The sequence below is a fragment of the Capra hircus genome, chromosome 10 (genome assembly GCF_001704415.2).
Source record: "Capra hircus breed San Clemente chromosome 10, ASM170441v1, whole genome shotgun sequence".
Lineage (NCBI taxonomy): Eukaryota > Metazoa > Chordata > Mammalia > Artiodactyla > Bovidae > Capra > Capra hircus.
The window spans coordinates 90736508-90755811 of record NC_030817.1 but is presented as its reverse complement, the minus strand read 5'-3'; the positions used below and the strand labels follow the sequence as shown (position 1 = coordinate 90755811).

Here is a 19304-nt window from a genome sequence, read left to right as displayed (position 1 = left end):
CAAACACAGCATACATCTCTATCACAGCACTGAAGTCACAGTAATGGCACTTGTTGTTTGTGTGGCTGTCCACCTATCTGTGTATTGTCAGTGCCTGGTGTGACTCACGAAACAAATGAAATTATTTAATATTCGTTACAAGTGCTCAAGAGGCACTGTGATGGGGGATAAACTGTAGCAACACCTTCCCTACCTGACACAGTTGAAAGAGTTAAGTGCTCCGCTCTGCTGAGGTTTATTTAGGCTGAGGATCAACTTTAACTGTTAAATTTTAAGATGTGCTTACTTACATTAAGCACTGAGTTTTCCAGTGTTGGTTAACAGGGAGAGATTTTTAGAAAGCCAACACTTCATCACCCACCAAATTCTAATCAATTGTCAACAGTGTCAACACATTCTGAAAAATGCCTTATATAAATTCAAAAGCTAAGGCTCAGTGATTCCAGTCAAACATGGCAAATTAATTGCACATATTTATCTTCCTTTTCTGAAACTACACTAAAATGAAAAGGGGAAAAAGAAGGTATAAACCCATAACCACACAGAAGTGACACCAGTGGACAAGTAATTTTAATACCATTTTCAAAGAAGTAATTTGGAAGAAAGAAGAGTATGTGACGTGGCAAAGCCAAGGAAACTAAGTGCACAGTGCCTGCAAAAAGGAAAATAATGGGTGAACAACTTGCTGGCCAGAATTTAGAGACAAAGGAGCTGCAGGAGAGAGTGTGAAGTATGGATCTGAAATTAGGGAACGGATTGAAAAGTTTAAGCAACAGAGCAATGAGAGTTCCCTTCCCCCTTCCCTACCAGAGTCAATTACTTTCCCCAATAGCAGAAAACAAGGCATTAAGAAAGATGCTGCAACCCCCCCGCCCCCCCGCCATGGTTTTCAGTTTACAGCGGGTATATGCCTCCTCGGAGAAGGCAATGGCACCCCACTTCAGTACCCTTGCCTGGAAAATCCCATGGATGGAGGAGCCTGGTGGGCTGCAGTCCATGGGGTCACTACAAGTTGGACATGACTGAGAGACTTCACTTTCACTTTTCTGCATTGGAGAAGCAAATGGCAACCCACTCCAGTGTTCTTGCCTGGAGAATCCCAGGGACGGGGGAGCCTGGTGGGCTGCTGGCTATGGGGTCGCACAGAGTCAGACACGACCGAAGTGACTTAGCAGCAGCAGCATATGCCTCCTAGATATATAATGGTGTACTTTGCTCTCAGAATGCCAAAAGGTATATATATTGGAAGACTTTTAGAGAAATTGAATGGTCTTAAAGAAAAGCCCTACAGTCTCAGAGAATAGATTTCTACTTACTGATACCTGGAAACCACCTAGGAAGCTGGCCTGTCCACCACCTAAATGCCTAACATGAAGCCCATTGGTGACCAGGACTCACTGCGTCACAGAAAACGTCTAACCGGCTTTCTAGCATCTTACTCTTAAACACACAGATGGGGATCACCAGATACTCTAGGCAGGCCTAGAATCATGAAAGAAGAAGCCAAACAAACAAAAAAGGAACCCCAAAGAAAGCTTAGGGAATAGAAAACAAAAGAATCTCAAACTGATGACACATTGAGATAGAAGACTTGGAAATTTAAAATTCAGTGAAAATTTAAAATTCAATAACTGTTAGAAGATGAAGTCAAGGTAATTTCCTTCGAAGGCAAAAGAAAAAAAAAAAAACTGGTAGGTTAGACAAAAAGGTTACTATCCAACTAACAGTTCCTAAAGAGAAAAATAGAAGATGATATTTTTTTAGTAGAAGGAAATTTCCCAAACTTATGGAAATTTACAGACCAAAATGGTCCACCAATGACCAAAAGAACAATTAAAAAAAAAAAAAAGCAAACAAAAAGCCCCACCCCACATCATCATGAAATTTTCCAACCACACAGGAAAAAATCCTAAAATGTTACAAAGTGGGGGAAGAGTAACACATGAAGGCAAAGAAAGGAATCAGAAACAAGCAGGCTTGAACGGGAACACCTGGAAACCAGAACAGGTCTGTGCCTTCACAGGAATGACAGAAAATTGCTTCCTGTCTAGAGATCTAGACTCAGTTGAGGGGGAGGGCACTTTCACGTATGTCTCAAGTTATCTCCTACCTAGTCATTTTCAGGTAACTACAAGAAAAGGAGCTTCAGTAAAATAAAAAGAATAAATGAAGCAAGCAAGCATAGGGACCAGGAAATACGATATGATGCCTGCCCATATTTCCCACCCCCCCCCAAAATTTAGGGAAAGTCTAATATGAGGCCTATATAATATGCCTTAAGAGTAATCAGTCCATATTGGAGCTGGAATGCAGAAGGCTACAGATTTTTAAAAGTTAAAAAAAAAAACTGGAGCAGGCATACTGATATTTGAACATTGGGAAAACATCCATAGGTATTTGATGGGGTATAGCAGGCAGAATTCTAAGATGGCTCCAGGAATACTGCCTCCTGGTGGACATTTTCTGCATAAAACTCTCCACCTGTGGAGAAGGGTTGCCTAGGATGGGATGTCACGTGCGTAATTAGGTCACTAATTAGTTGACTTTCAACTTATCAGAAGGAAGGTTACCCTGAGTGGTCCTAACTTATTTAGGTGAGTCCTTTAGAAGATGATAAAGAACTGAGAGGGGCTCCTGCTGGCCTTGAAGACATTGCCACTCTGAGTTCTATTTGTTGCTGTTGCTGTTTAATCGCTAAGTTGTGCCCAACTCTCTTGTGACCCCATGTGCTGTAGCCGGCCATGCTCCTTAGCTGCAAGATAAGGCAAGCAGCCAACAACCATATGAGCGTTCAGGGAGATGCTGGTCCACAGGTAAGACTCTAGCCCCAGCTGCCACCTTGACTGCTGCCTTGTGAGACCCTGAGCAGAAGATCCCATGGAGGTCCCTGGACTCCTGACTCACAAAAACTAAGGTAAATGGGTGTTGTTTTACAGCCACCGAAATTGTGGCAATTGTCACATAGCTAGAAAACTAACACTATAGCACGTGGACAAACTTAAGGCTATCTAAGCAGGATAAACAACTTAAGACAGAAATTACACTTCCTCCAAAAGCATAAAAAGCTCAGGAGTCAAAGCACTGCCAGGTGGTTTCAAAAATAATGCATTCAGAAACGTCAGAAAGCAGAAGTCACTCTGCACGGGGGTGGCTGGTAAGCACTGCCAGAAGTAATCAGGTTTAAAGAGACAGAGATTAGTTTCAAGTGGACCTTTTAGCTTGCTAAAAAAAAAAAAAGAAAAAGATTAAAAAGTCCAACCAGAGTTTCTCCCTTTAGTTCGAAATTACAATTTTTTACAGCTTGCAAGCGAAGAACAAAAAGGTTTCAAGAATCATTGAAGCTTTTGAATGGGCTTCATTCAAAAATGTACATGCATCATTTTTCAAATGACGCTAAGTAAGGTCCTTGGACCAGCAGTATCAGCATCACCTAAGAATTTAATAGAGCAGCAAATTCGTGGGCCCCACTTACAGACCTACTGAATCAAAAACTCAGGCTGAAGTCTAGCACAGTCTGTCTTTAACAAGCCCTCTAGGTGATTCGAATGCAAGTTCAGATTGAGAACCACTATTCTAGTGTTCATTTCTGCCCATGCCCTGCCGTGCTCTCTGGTCTTCCTGCTTGAGTCAAGAGTTTTCAGCACAGGGTTGTGAGAACTCTGGATATGAATGCCTTCAGGCAGGACGTGCTCTCTTCACTTTGCCACGGTCTCCACCAGTCCTTACTGACTTCTACCTTATACATTTTCTGCTCAGCCAATGATAACATTAGAGTTTGGGACCTCGGGGCGGGGGGGGGGGGGAATTCAGAAATAACAATTTTAAAACTGGATATGATATGGCCCAACGGACTCTTATGAATTCTAGGGAGGTAAACAACTTACAGCTGTCTCACGATTCAGAAACTGTACTACAGCCTGTAAGTGACCCCTCCACTTGCAAGTCTCATGGTCCAACATGAAGTTCTAGGAAACACGCTTTAAGATAACATCCCAAGCACTCTTATTCCAGACTGAGCTTCTCAGAGAAGTAGACCCTGCCGACTCACGTGTTCTTGAGGCTCACGTGTCCAGTAACTACAAAGGCAGTTAACAGGGCTCTGACTGATGGAATTTACACTTTAGAATCAACTTCGGAAATCATACGAAACATATGTAATAACATTTCAGTTCATTCATGAGAAAGACGTCAGTGTATTCAAAACAAAATGCATTGAGCAGAGATTTGAGTACACTAAAATCAGAATGCAGTTTCTTTCAGTACCATCTAAAAGGAAGACAAGATATGTTTAATTAAAACTCATTGTCAATTAAGACACTAAGCCTACATTAGACTCTTTTCCTTTTTTTTTTTAAACTATGAGGGGTTAGAAACCCCAGTCTAAACGAGTCTTGGGCTTTCCTGGTGGCTCAATGGTAAAGAATCCTTCTGCCAGCGCAAGAGACATGGGTTTGATCCCTGGGTTGGGAAGATCCCTTGGAGAAGGAAATGGCAACCCACTCCAGTATTCTCGCCTGGGAAATCCAATGGACAGAGGAGCCCAGTGGGCTACAGCCCTTGGGGTCACAAAGAGTTGAACACAACTTAGTGACTAATCGACAAAAAATGAGTCTCAGGGTCCCCTGAGCTAATGATACAGAGAAGGCAATGGCGCCCCACTCCAGTACTCTTGCCTGGAAAATCCCATGCTTGGAGGAGCCTGGTGGGCTGCAGTCCATGAGGTCACTAAGAGTCGGATATGACTGAGGGACTTCACTTTCACTTTTCACTTTCCTGCATTGGAGAAGGAAATGGCAACCCACTCCAGTGTTCTTGCCTGGAGAACCCCGGGGACGGGGAAGCCTGTGGGCTGCCGTCTATGGCGTTGCACAGAGTTGGACACGACTGAAGCGACTTAGCGGCAGCAGCAGCAGAGCTGATGATAAGAGCCCCTAGGAATCAGGGGACGGAGCACACGCTCTGCCAGGCATAACTGCCCCCAGGCACATCTTCCCTTTGAGCGCTGGCTCCTTAACCATAAAAGTGGAGATTAGCACTGACATTCTGATAACCAACACCAGAACTACTCCTTACTTAAACAAGAAACAATATTTGCTATCACTGGAGTAATTACTTTAGCCAGTTTTGAAAAGAAAAACGAAACTTGAGATAAGTTCAAGTTGGTACAAGCACCTAAGTATTTACGCATATGTAGGAACAGTGACAGACCCCCTGATAACTTTGTATGGTAGACATTAGTAATTTTTAATACTCTCACTCTTAAAACCCAAGATAAGTTCTAAAACTTAATCACAAAGAAACTTAAAGATTTGGAAAGACTCAAAAGCAAAATTTCAGAATTGCTGTATCCAAGAAATAAACATGGTAACATTTTAATGAATTTCTTTCAAATCTTGTTATATATACAGTATGTATTTTGTATAGTTGTGAATATATAATTTTGCATCTTGGTTTCTAAGTAACCACTGCACCATCTTTGAAAACACTTGTCAGGCTAGCTTCCTACCACACGATTAGCCTATAGTTTACCCCATAGATCATAAACTAAACACCCCAAATATTCTAATATGCCACCAAGTAAAACTAAGTAGCAATATTACCATTAATGTCTTATTTCCCTCACATTAACACAGGCATAGCAATAAATATCAATTCAGCATTAATAAAATACTAAATGAAAGCAACAGTGAAAACAGACAACTAAAGTCCCATATGTTATCAGTTGAATAAGGAAAAAGACAGCCCATGAAATCTAGAACCATTTTTTTTTTAATCAACAGAACCTGATTGGGAGTGATTTGGGAGTCTTCCCATTCAGCTGAATGTATACAGATCCCTGGCAATACTTAGTAAACAAAAGTAGGTGGAATTCTCATTCTGTAAACATCAAAGGAGCTGGCAGGGTGATTAAGCAAAGCAAAACACATGAATTTTAATGTTAAAACCCATACGACTGAGTTTCATACCTACAGAGTAAGACAGAAAATGGCAGTTTTAAAAGATAAGCAAAACGGAAGCACAGAAAGGGAAAGGATAGGCTAAGTGTTAGTCGCTCAGTCGTGTCTGACTCTTTATGACCCCGTGGACTGTAGCCTGCCAGGCTCCTCTGTCCATGGAACTCTCCAGGCAAGAATACTGGAGTGGGTTGCCATGTCCTACTCCAGGGGATCTTCCCAACCCAGGGATCAAACCTGGGTCTCCTGCATTGCAGGCAGATTCTTTACTGTCTGAGCCACTAGGGAAGCCCAAAGGGATAGGCTACGCCCACTTGAATATTATTATACAGTTGGTTCAAATTAATAGCCCTAAGCTTAGTCATGTATAGACTTACCTTCCACGAAGGAACACGGACAGAAATTTTCTAATGTGAGTACTTTAAGCTCTTTGATAGTCAAATCCACTTACGATAACTTCCTAGAGACCGTTATTAAGAGCCTAATGAGGGAAACTGAAAGCAACTAGGGCAGAAAATTCCAACTCACAAAAAAGCCTTATTCAGAATAACCGTTTTAGATTTCTTAAATGAAACAAGAAAGAAGGAAACACAACTTAAGACTAAGGCATGCTTAAAAGTAAAGATGAAAGATCCAACAATTTACCACAGAAATTATTAGAAAAATAACTGGTACATCCAGCTTATACCCACCTGCTGCTGCTGCTAAGTCACTTCAGTCGTGTCCGACTCTTAGCGACCCCATGGACTGCAGCCCACCAGGCTCCCCCGTCCCTGGGATTCTCTAGGCAAGAACACTGGAGTGGGTTGCCATTTCCTTCTCCAATGCATGCAAGTGAAAAGTGAAAGTGGTCGCTCAGTCCTGTCCGACTCTTGGCGACCCCATGGACTGCAGCCCAGCAGGCTCCTCTGTCCATGGGATTTCCGGGCAAGAGTACTGGAGTGGGGTGCCACTGCCTTCTCTGGCTAGGAATCACGATTTTCGGTACACTAAAAGTGGGGTCTAATTTCCCAAAACCTCTCAACTTACACTGTACATGTGTGCTTTGCTATGATCTAGGTGGTTAGGATGGAGAAGGCAGTGGCACCCCATTCCAGTACTCTTGCCTGGAAAATCCCATGGATGGAGGAGCCTGGTAGGCTGCAGTCCATGGGGTCGCTAAGAGTCGGAAACGACTGAGCGACTTCACTTTCACTTTTCACTTTCATACACTGGAGAAGGAAATGGCAACCCACTCCAGTGTTCTTGCCTGGAGAATCCCAGGGACAGCAGAGCCTGGTGGGCTGCCATCTGTGGGATCGCAGAGAGTCGGACACGACTGAAGCGACTTAGCAGCAGCAGGTGGTTAGGAAATGCAACACACAGTACCCAGAGAGACATGAACTTGGGCTATGGCTATCATCACCCCCCTACTAAAGTGAAAGTGAAAGTGAAGTCGATCAGTCGTGTCCGACTCTTTGTGACCCATGGACTGTAGCCCACCAAGCTCCTCCGTCCATGGGATTCTCCAGGCAAGAATACTGGAGTGGGTTGCCATTTCCTTCTCCAGGGGATCTTCTCAACCCAGGGATCGAACCCAGGTCTCCCACATTGCAGGCAGACGCTTTAACCTTGGCTCCACCAGGGAAGCCCTTAAATACAAGAATACAGTCTCTCAGAAAACCTCCTATAGAGACACAGAACTTCAGATCCAAGTACTAACATCAAAGATTTCAAGGGAGGAAAGGAAGCCAGGTTGAAAGAAGAAGGGGGAGGAGGTGGGAGAGGGGGGCGAAAGGGGTGGCCTTACAGACGTCTCCTGCCACCTACAGATACCCAGGCGTTATGGGACTTTTCCCTGGGCTTCCAGAGAAGGGAGGACTGGAACTCGGCCCTACCAGAACCAGAATTTGAGTTCTCTGCCAAGAGGAGGTGATCAGTCTCCAATCCTCAGCTCAGGCTGAGGGCCCTTCGACCAGATTCCTGCGTCCAGGACCAGGGGACTAGAAAAACAGGGAAGGATAGGAAGGGTTAAGGAGAGGAAAGAGAGAGGGAAGGGGCGAGAGGTCAATAAACTCTCTTGTTCCTTACCAGTTGGGGCACTCTGGCCAGTTGTCCTCGTCAGGAGGAGACCAGGGACAAAAGGGTCCCAGTTGCAGCCGCTGGGTCTGGTCCGTTGGCAGGCAAGCTGGCCCCTGAGTACCCCGAGTGGTCAGGATGTCAGTCTCGGCGAAGAGGAATCCCACCAGAGTCACCATTTGTTGCAGGAAGGCGGACCCCTTCCACGGCCTGAAACTGGGCTCTTGTCTAACACTCGGAAATGAACTGTCCGAGGAGACACGTGCTGACAAAGCAAGAGATTTTACTGGGAAAGGGCACCCAGGTGGAGAGCAGCAGGGTAAGGGAACCCAGGAGAACTGCCCTCCTACTAAAGACAGGGACAAATGAGGAGCAAGTCCTTCTGCAGACGGGGTGGCAGTCAAGAGCATTCTCTTCTCAGCCCTCTGGACCCTGCGGCACGTGACCATGTGCATCAGACGCGACATAACACACATGATTTAAAACAACCTCATGAAGGAGCAAAAGCTGCTTTGATAGGCGTTTAATTTCTGTTGAACTCTTGTTCAGTAATTTTATAAAAAGTCCTCGGTTCTTAAAACTGCTCTGCCTTGAGGAACTGGTGTCAACTCTTTTCAAAGGTAACACGGAAGAGCTTCATGTTTTATGAAAGAACATTAAAAAAAATGTCCAAAAAGCAAAGCAGTTTTTTTAAAGCTAGTGTTGTGTTAAAGGATTAAAGCGATTTTTCAAAAGTGAGAGAAAGTGCAAAAGTAAACTGTACTACGAAGAGAAAGTATTGAGTAGACTGCTAATTTTTTGGATTTTAGAATTTTATTTTCTGATACAAAAAAGAAAACTGACTTTGCCAACTGCCAGTAGCTTACCATTAAAGAGAAAAGAGAGTTATGTGTAAATGAAATCCAGATCCTAAGTCAAATGTTTGTTTTACATATTCGAAAGTTTTTTAGCTACACCAAAGCCATATTGGGCTCACAATTAGTCACTGGGGGGGAAGAAACCTCACAAGAAAGAATACTTTGTTTTTTTCTCTTTGCAAGGTCATGAAAAAGCAATTACAGTTTTATGCCTGTAAAAGTAATTCTTAATTATACTTGTCCCTGTGAAATTAATTCTAAATTATACCTACCAGGGAAATGAAATTTTTTAAAACCTTTAAAAAGAAAAAAAAAGAAATCAATAAAAAATACAAGTGGAGGATAATGACAAACCACACAATAAAATAGAACACATACATGTGATTAATTTCAATCTCTTCCCTAAAGAATACTGCTTAAAACAAGCAGCACCGATTCTCATCTATTTCATCTTTTTTATCAGACATTAGGGAGCACAGAAATGACCAATAGTGTTAGACTTACAATGGAGAAAGGAAAATCAAACTGTAATTAAGAGCACAAGTTCACTGATACATGTCTCTTTTAACAGAGTGATAATGGATGTCCTAATTTTATAGTACATATAGAGACGTTGTAAAAATTAACATTTTAACCTCAAAGATTCAGTTCTATATGATTGTATTTACATGTTAAAGACCACCGAATGATTAGCCTTTAAAAAGTTTTACCTACACTTGAAATGCCCATTAAGTAAGACTCAGAGACTTCATCTCAATTCTCATAGATGGGCTAAAATGAATATAAATACTGCCTTACCACATGGATTCTTTTGAAATGAAGGTACTTAATGAGCATGAAACCTTATACCATCTTAAAAAGTACTCAACTTTTCAAACCTTAACAGAGAAGTACTTTTGATTTCTAGGAAAATCTCAATCATCCCACAAACATAATGAATCTTGTGTACTACAGGGTCACTTTACTGTGGAAGCCATGGGTCATTACAAATATGCAACACAAGTAGAAACTGCACATTTCACTCAACTAAACAGAGCCTGAGAAATAAAGCTACCTAAAATGTCTTATATTCAGTCATTTCAAAATTATATCAGCAAACACTTAAATATTTGAAACTCACTTTCCCTACTCTTCCATCCAGTGCATCTGATTAATCAAAAATGACAAAACAAAACCATGGATTAACTACAAAAAAATATTTCAACTAAACATCATAAGTTTGGAAAAACAGACACACGGCAGTAGCAATGTTGGACCTTTTGAGACTCGACCACCTTTTCATCTGAAACATTTAACCACTTAAAACTAAACTCAGTTTACAACTATGTATAAAGACACTTCTGTCAACCCCTTAACTGCCATGAACAACAAGGTAATTATCCTAAATGCGCTTTCATGATTCTCCAAAACCCTAAAAAGAAAAGTCACACTGGTCAGATTTATACTGTGCCCTCACTTCAAAATTATTAAACACATCTGAACCAAAATTAAGAGATTCCCCCAAACACACTCTTTATACATGTATATTTTGAAAAGGATTTTTTTTAGTGTATACACTTACTTGTCCATGATAGGTTTGCAAGTTGGCTGTGAAAGTTTAGTAGTTCTATTCTAGAGCCAAGAAAAATAAAAGAAAATTACAAGTGAAAGACATAAACAGAGGTTCAATAAGGATATTTTCTAAAAGGATTAATGTCTATATAATGTAACTAATCAAAAATGAGACGCCTTGTTGGGCTTTTTTGGGAGGGGGGTGATGTTTGTGATTCCTTGTTTTTTAACTGAAGCACAGTTGATTTCCAGTGTTTTGTTGGTTTCAGATGTACAGAGAAACATGAGACAAACCCTACCTAGCGGATGGATGTGGTACCAAGACACATGGCTGTAAGCGTCCAAAGGGTAAAGACCAAGGAAGTCAAAGGAAGACTTTCCATTCAATGTGCCCCTTCAACGGGCTTGAGGAGGGAAGGCAGGGTCCCTGTTGTTTATTAATTACATAATCACATCCTAACACGCCACCCAGTCAATAGTCTCTCACTAGTGTCTGACTCTTTATGATTCCATGGACTGTAGCCTGCCAGGCTCCTCTGTCCACGGGATTTTCCAGGCAAGAATATTGGAGTGGGTTGCCATTTCCCCCTCCAGGCTCTCCCACATTGCAGGCAGACTCTTTACCATCTGAGCCACCAGGAAATTCCTCAAAAAAGAAAACACCAAATACATCATCTTCCACATCCATTCTGCCTCCTAAATGATCCCAGCTCTAACATTTGCTCCCCTCAAAAGTCAATTTCCTTTTATATATAAAGTAACCAAGCTTGGCTTGTTGATACCCTCTTACTAACAGCTTCGTGCAAGTACTCAAGTACATTAATCTTGATACTCCTACTCCAATTCAGTTTTGTATTCTGCTGAAAATGTAACTATTCAAAAAGTTTTTATTTTCATTTTAAAACTCTAGGATCTAGTTTTTGACAAGACCTTATATATCTTATTTCTAAGTTTAAGTAATAATCTCCTACATTTTGGCATGATAACACAATTTGCTATGCCATACAGAGGTCCTGTTACCTGTCAGCTGAGAGTGGATGTCCTAACCAGCCCATCACCACAAAACTGGAAAAGAAAATTTCTCTCCTCCTTCAAATCGCAGGGCGGGGTGCGGGGGTTGGGGGGGGGAGGGCGGTGCTCAGATAAGCATCATCAACCCCAATACTGAAGGAAAGAGAAGCTGGGAAGCAGGAAGGAAATTGCAGAAGCAAAGTTAAGGAGATGGTAGAATTGGAGGTGGAACAGACTGACATTTTTCCCACTGCCTGGAAGTGAGTAAATGTCTGTAAGCCCTGGAGGAAAGCCCTGAGGGTCCACGGCTATGATCTGTGCCTGCATCGTTAGGCCAAGGGAAAGCGGGATGGAGCAGCAAGAATAAAAGGAAATAAGAACAAAAAGGAGCTGGTTAAAAGCCCTTACTATGTGGAACAGGAGGTTAGAGATTAGGGTAAAAGAAACAGCAAGAGTGATCTCGTTCATGTGTAACACGCTACCTGGAAAAACCCCGAAAACAGAAAAGGAGTTCTTTCAAATTTCAATTAAGAGTGAGGGCTCAATTACTCCATTAATATCTTAAAAGATAAACCTATTCTCATGAAAGTTCTCATTACAAGAAAAACAGGCTTTAACAAGATGAGGGGATGGATGTTAGCTGGACCTGTGGTCATTTCACAACACAGACACAGGCTCCCACATGCTCACTGTTACACTGTGCATCTTACGATAATACAATGTTACTTGTCAATTATATTGCAAAACAACAGGCGGGGAACCCATTCTCAAAACATGCAAACTCTTCTATGCTTCTTACAGTGGATGGCCTCCCAGTAGATTGATATATATAAAATTACAATTCTGTTTAATCACAAGTCAAATAACTTTTTAGCATACAAGGCAAATCTTACCAGCAACTCCATGTACCCTTTAACTTACTTCTTGGGGAATTCCAAAACATTCTATCTCCATGCAATTTGTATGCCAGCAAGAAAGTCCTTTTTAAACTCCCAAATTCACTATTTCATGGCCCTTCTGAGTGTGTGGCTCTGCTAGGAACATACCATGCTGCTTCCTGCATTTTGACCTCTGCACATAAAATTCACTGGTCCTTAAAGAAAAAAAGTCCTACTCAGACAACCACACACAACCCAACACCATCCCTCCTCTCCTAACACCCTGGAATCTTCCAGGCCTGGCTGGCTATCCTCTTCCCCTATCAAGTCATGCTTCATTGTCCAAGTTTTGTGTTTTCACAGAATGCAATGTACAAAGCCAAAACTTAAATATTTAAAACTGTTTTCTCAACCTACTTCCCTGACCTTTCAAGTAACTATTTTTCTTAAAACACTCCAGTGGTTCCCAGAGCTAAGAGCAGTGTTTTTCAAAATACCATTGCTAGTCCTGGGATGTTAACTCAATTTATTGCATTTCAACCATTGCTCTTTCTTAGAATAGAAAATACTAGAGTGCATCACGCAAAGGGTGTTTTTTCATATTTTATCATTTACATATGTGTGCACTAGGTTGTAAGGTAAAAATGTATTATCTTACTACAACGGGTCACTGTTCAAAAAAGCCTTAAACAGACCAACTTTTGTTTGGTCCACAAGGCCTTCTAACCTGAGCCCTGTGTAAGACTCTGGGCCTGTCTCTTGCTGTACCCATAAAGCCAAGTTCACCAAGTCAAATTATTTTGCAGTTCCTTGTCTTAATTCCTGGACACCCAGAGGCAAGTCTAGGTCAGTCCCGTGTGGGGTCACTGCTCCCTTCTCCTGGGTCCTGGTGTGCACAAGGACCTGCAAGAGTCTGTTTGACTCTTGAAAGTCTGTTTGAGCCATGAAATTCAAAGATGCTTGCTTCTTGGAAGAAAAGCTATGACCAAACTAGACAGCATATTAAAAAGCAGAGACATTAGGTTGCCAACAAAGGCCCGTCTAGTCAAAGCTATGGTTTTTCCAAAAGTCATGTATGGATGTGAGAGTTGGACTCTAAAGAAAGCTGATCGCCAAAGAATTGATGCTTTTGAACTATGGTGTTGGAGAAGACTTTTGAGAGCACCTTGGACAGCAAGGAGATTCAACCAGTCAATCCTAAAGGAAATCAATCCTGAATATTCACTGGAATATTTACACTGCTAAAGCTGAAATTCCAATCCTTTGGCCACCTGATGCAAAGAACTGACTCATTGGAAAAGACCCTGATGCTGGGAAAGATTGAGGGTGGTAGGAGAAGGGGACAACAGAGGATGAGATGGCTGGATGGCATCACCGACTTGATGGACGTGAGTTTGAGTAAGCTCCGGGAGTTGGTGATGGACAGGGAAGCCTGGCGTGCTGCAGTCCACAGGCTTACAGAGTCGGACACGACTGAGTGACTGAACTGAACTGTCTTAATGCTGTCAACCACACCGTTCCCTCTGCCTTGAAGGCTACTTGTCTACAAGGCTCACCTGTGCCCAGTTCTCATTACTGAATATGGATTACCTCCTCCACAAAAGTTTTATGCTTCCCTCAGCAGTTAACGCCATTTGCACACTTACTTTGTATCTCTATGATACCTACGATTCAGTCCCTTAGGCATTCCGCTATACTTATTAATTTTAGGCTTGACTGTTGACCCAACTTCTAAACTCCCTAAAGGAAGGGGCACATTTTACTAGTCTATGTATCAGCAGCACTGAGCTGCTCCATATGGCACATGATAGAGGTTCAAAACAGGTAAAATGAACAAATAATTAAGACTTCCATCTAACTTCTCTGATGTTAGAAATGTGAGTGGTTGCCCTTGCAACCATGCCCATTCAGATTGCAGTGCTGGATCGAGACTTCTGCATCTTAGCTACAGTTCCCGGAGAGCAGCACCCAGTAGCCTGAGACTGAAAGAGATGTCTGCTTGGCTCCCAGAAAAGAAGGTTCAGATTGCAATGTGGCAGCACCCACTTCCATGTTTCAGGAAGTTATCTGGGGAAGGCAGAGCAGAAGGTTTCTCCAGGCGTCCACCCACAGGTGAGTTAAGTCAGAAACAGTGTTATCAACCTTACTGGCAGGGAAAAATCACATTTTAAAAATAACTCACTCTTAATAAGACAGGGGAGGGGATTCTCCCTTGTTGAGGTCAAAAAGCTGGCAATATGAGCTAAGCAAAACAAAAGGTAGCATGAAATACCTCATCAAAATTTTATGATCTCTGCTCCCTACTCTAATCATTCCAAAATAGCTCCTGACTCACTGCTCTCTTTAGGAGATACTACATGGAGGACTGGCGGTCATACCTAACAGGGACTCCTCGCTGGGGCTTGGAAGCTTTTCCAAGACTTTACCTAACATGCATGCTCTCATTTTTAGGGGTTCTGATACACCTGTTTCACAAACCAATCCTTCAACTGTCTTCACTGTAATTAAAACAGTTCAGGCAGCATCCAAGACACTTTGACAGATTCTGCCAACTGTCAGTTCCAGCTGTTCTTTTCCATTTCCCCCAGAGTTCATAAACTCCTATTACAAGAGCCTTAGATTTGTTTTTCTGCCTGATCTAATCACTCATTTTCTTGTAAAAATCGTTCCTTTTGTTTCAATTTTGCCCCTAGACTTGCAATTATATCCAAAATTAAAGCAAAGGTAAACTTCTATTATGACCTAACATTAGTCAAAAAATATATTCATAAAACGTGAAACTCTTCATCCACAGTATTAAAGTCTTAGATACCAGTCAGAGTAAGTACTTTAGGATTGCCTAGGTAAAAACTTTGAAGGCCATTTAAAGCTCTGTTTCCTTTTGGTTTAAGTAGGTGCAGGAGGCTATGCTTATTCCATAGTTATTAGGTACAAACACCGACCAAGTGTGGAAACTTCCACAAATGCCTTCTCTCAACAACTCAGATGAAACAGGTCACTGTTAGTGAGAAAGAGTCATAGCCCCAAATACAGACTTGCAGAAAAATTAGGCCATAAATATTTGTTCCTTTGCCTCTCCAGTCAACTTTTAAGAATTTATTAAGGACAAATACGCTAGTTTATAAACATATTTTATTACACTTTAGTATGTTAAATGTGTGGGACTTATTTTCATGCTTTGAAGACCAGTGTTCTTTGTATTAAGTTCCTCTCAAGCTTCCCTTAGTAAAACCATGGACATTCATGCAGCTTAAAGGTTGTGGAAAACTGATTTTTTTCCACGATGCTACCACTCCACAGCCTACAGAGAACTCAGCCTTCAGCATGAAAAAACTGCCCCTTGATTTTTCTTCTCTGACACGTTTTAAACAGAAGGGCTGCAGACTCTCAAGGGAAGCCATATTTCAAAGATTCTGAACAGTAGTTATTTTTCAGTATTTTCTCTTATTAAAATTGGTACAATTCATCCAAAACATTTTTCAAATGCCATTATTTTCCAGCTTACATGCTTAACAACTGCTTAGAAAAAGCAATCTCTCCATCTGAGAGATTTGCTTCAAGAAACAAACCAGCAATTACAAAAATAGAGGAGAAAGAAATAATTCATTTTTACAGACTGGAAAAAAAAATGTAAAACTCACCTAAGACTTTCATTTTACAGATTAGAAAACAAGAGTCCACAAAGGTCAAGCAATCTGCCTCAGATCACCAAGCTACTAATAGCAACACTAGAAATAGAATGAGGCATTTTAATTGCTTAGTATCCCAAATCATGCAGGTTATATGTATTCTCATCACTTTGTTATTGAAGTTTTACAAACAAGTATTGCTCTTTCTCATCAATTCCTGATGAAGGATTCCTACCACACATTCTTAACATTTTCAAACTTATTCAAGTTAATAAACTTCAAGTTTTAACTCCAACAAAAAGGGCAGTACTATTAAGAACTTTCCTCTGAACATTTTAAGAACGAAAGTTTAGATATGCACACCCCTAAACTGTGAATTTCCATGTCTATCTTTTCAATCTCTGTCCTTTAACTATACTTCAGATGTCTTTATTCAACCATAGTAAAAAAGAAAGAAAATTCTGGAAGTTCCTCTTTGACAAAAAGCATTGCAAAAAAAAAAAAAAAATCTATCAATGAAACAAACCAGATCATTACTCTATTAATATATTACAGATATCTGGCTTAAATTAGGAAAAATCACAAGCATTTTATCAAGTTATTGTGTAAAGAGGGAATAAAAGGTTGAAAAATGCACTCTTTTTTGACTTTGGATCTGAAAGAAGGTGTAGACCTGGCACTTAACACAAACTGAAGAGCTGATGCTAAAAGCCAAAAAACAGAGAAAGTGAACAAGTTCTTTCAGCAAAAAGCTGTTTCCTATTCAGGCTCTGATGTCCAACCAAGTGCAGGGCACTGTGGAGTCCTTCTAAGACTTTCAGATTTTCGTTTTAATGCCCCCAGTAAGTCGATTCTATAGATTTTTGCTTTGGCTACTCAAGGGCAAAACAGAGGGCACAGTGAGAACAATTTACCCTGGATCCTTTTCAAGGACTGGACTCTAACCTACCCACTACTTTATAATTGTCCTTTGTGCACCTGATTATTCTCAAAGTACTGAGAGCATTCAGGGCTTCTCTTTAAAGATACCGGCAATAAAATCTAAGACGACACGACTTTTGATTACAAACTGCTGCAGCACTTCGACCAGGAAAGCGCAGAACGTGTGGTGTTCTTAAATATCAGTAATAAAACTATATTCTGGTTACAGTAATAGACGTATGTTCCTTAATCACGGCCTCTGGTGTCACTCTACAAAAACAACTTCTTAAAAGGCTAACATACCTATATTTTTAAACTAAAACTAGCTTAGCAAGGTGGCAAGTATGTTTGAAAAGCTAAAACAAAGACAATTCACCACCACCGCTCAATAACACACAAACATAAACAGACTCCAAGGGGGTTAAGCACAAAAATCCTTACCCCATTTTGCCCAATGAAAACTTGCTTGTAAGTTCCTGCTCTTATGCTACGGAATAACTTCCAAATGAATTTCTCCGTCTGTTGTTTCGCAGTTGCTTTTCCACCCCCGAGATCCTTTTCTGGAGGTATTTCAATGTAGCTGAAAATTCAGTTAGTTCCCTTAGGTAAAATTATTTCTCTCTGGGAAATACCAAAACGTTCGAACAGAGGTGGCATTTGCTTATTAGAGTTAAAATGCTGCGCGGAGGAAACGGCGGTGAACTTTATTCCACAAAACGAATCTACGTGTCGGAAAACGCAGAATCCAGCTTCACGGAGTCCTGTAAAACATGAGCTTGGTGGTCATTTCGCTCATGTCCTCCTCCACACTCAGGGAGAGCCCAGGTAACTCGGCCTTTTCGGTGCTACTAAGGCTGCGGGTTCAAATTTCTCCACCACACCAGGTTCCTGGGGGTGGAGCGTGCAACCCAATGCGACGTGCACTTGAGAGATCCCTACGAGAAAATAATCCTAAAAGCAGCAATGCCACTGCTTCCCTGCGCAGACATTAGAAAAAAGCTATGTAGAAAAACCTCTTCGACGTGCAAACCCGGCAGCTCGGGACGCGCTCGGCACTCCACATTGGAATCTGTCTTTAATTTTTTTCCCCTTCCTAAGACTGGGAGCAGAGAGGAGGCGGGGAGGAGGAAGAAAAGGCTGGGCAGGATCGATTCACTCTCCCGAGGAGAACACACGGAGCCATTTCCAGGCTGGCAGCAGGCTGGGGGCGCAGCGCACCCGGGGAGCAGCGGGAGGGGGCCCGATCCCACCCCCCTCAGCCCCTGCCCGCCCCCCGCCGCCGAGCACAATGGAGCCTGGCTCCCACCCGGCCCTTCATTCGCGGCTGTCCCTTGTCCCTCCGTTCCTCGGAGCGCTGCAGGTCCAAGCTCCGGCGGCGGCGAATGAATGAATCAGAGAAGCCAAGCCCCACGCTGCTCCCGGCACGCTGTTCCCCCAGCTCGCGGGCGCGCCGAGCAGCCGCGGAGCACGGGGCTGACAGGTCGACCGGCGCCCGCCCGAGCCGAGGCTGGAGGCTGGTGCCGCGCCGGGGTCGGGGGACCGGGGCTCGACGCCGCGGAAGAGCCGCGGCTCCAGCGCCCCACCCCTGCTCCTCTCCGCTCCCGCTCCGCGCCGCTGCCACACGCCGCCTCACAGTGCCCGGGCCCCGCCGCTGCCTCCTCACACTCCCATCACCACCCGCCTCCGCCGGACTCCAGCTCCCGCTCGGCGGAGCAGCGCTTGCCCGGCGGCCCGCAGCCCGCCGCCGCCTCCGCCTCCAGCCGCCGCTTCCCGGGTCAGCGCCGCCCGCGAGAGGCGAGCGCGGCAGTGGAGCGGGCTGCGGGGGGCGGGGAGGGGCGGGGAGAACGGGAAGCAGCGCGGCCCCTCCCCCTGCTCGCGGGAGGGGGCGGGAAGCGGCGGCCGCCGCGGGGAACGGCCGGGAGCTGGGGCGCCGACCGGTCCCGAGGAGCCGGTGGGGCCCTGCAGGGAGCGAGAGGAGGCGGCGGCTGCGAGCGCGCCGGGAGGCCGGTAGTCGGGGGCCGAACCGGCCCTCGTGGGGAGCCAGGCCGGTCCGCAGGCCCAGCGGTCCGTCCTTCCCTTCTTTCCCCCCTCCCCTAGGGGCCGGCGGCGGGCGCTTCGCTTCTCTGCTGGCTCCCGGCCCGGCTCCGGGCCTCCGCCGGTTCCTCTGCGCCCCACGCCAGGTGCTCGCGCTGTGTCTCCATCCTCCCCGCAGGAGGACCTTTAAATAGCGACGTCAGCGCGCTCCTCTGCGCACCCACGTCACCCGCCGCTCACGTCACCGGGGTGCGGGGGATGATGTCACGCGGCCGGAAGTACTGCTAAATTAGGGACGGAGCAGGGGGAGGAGGACTCGGCGAGCTCTTCTGTGCCCACCTGCTCTCGCTTCTCCTTAAAGGCCAAAGCGCAGGAGATAGCCGAGAGGAGCGCCGGGAGGAGGAGATTTCC

At 43.7% G+C, this 19304-nt stretch overlaps 1 protein-coding gene across 1 annotated transcript in view; it reads right to left on the bottom strand.

Annotated features, from left to right (window-relative positions):
• HOMER1 (homer scaffolding protein 1) overlaps nt 1-18390 on the bottom strand; it is a 138847-nt gene extending 120457 nt beyond the window's left edge. Inside the window, exon 1 of the mRNA XM_005685075.3 lies at nt 17301-18390. Coding sequence (XP_005685132.1) covers nt 17301-17305 — 5 coding nt within the window. The 5' untranslated portion in view covers nt 17306-18390. The remainder of the gene's footprint in view (nt 1-17300) is intronic.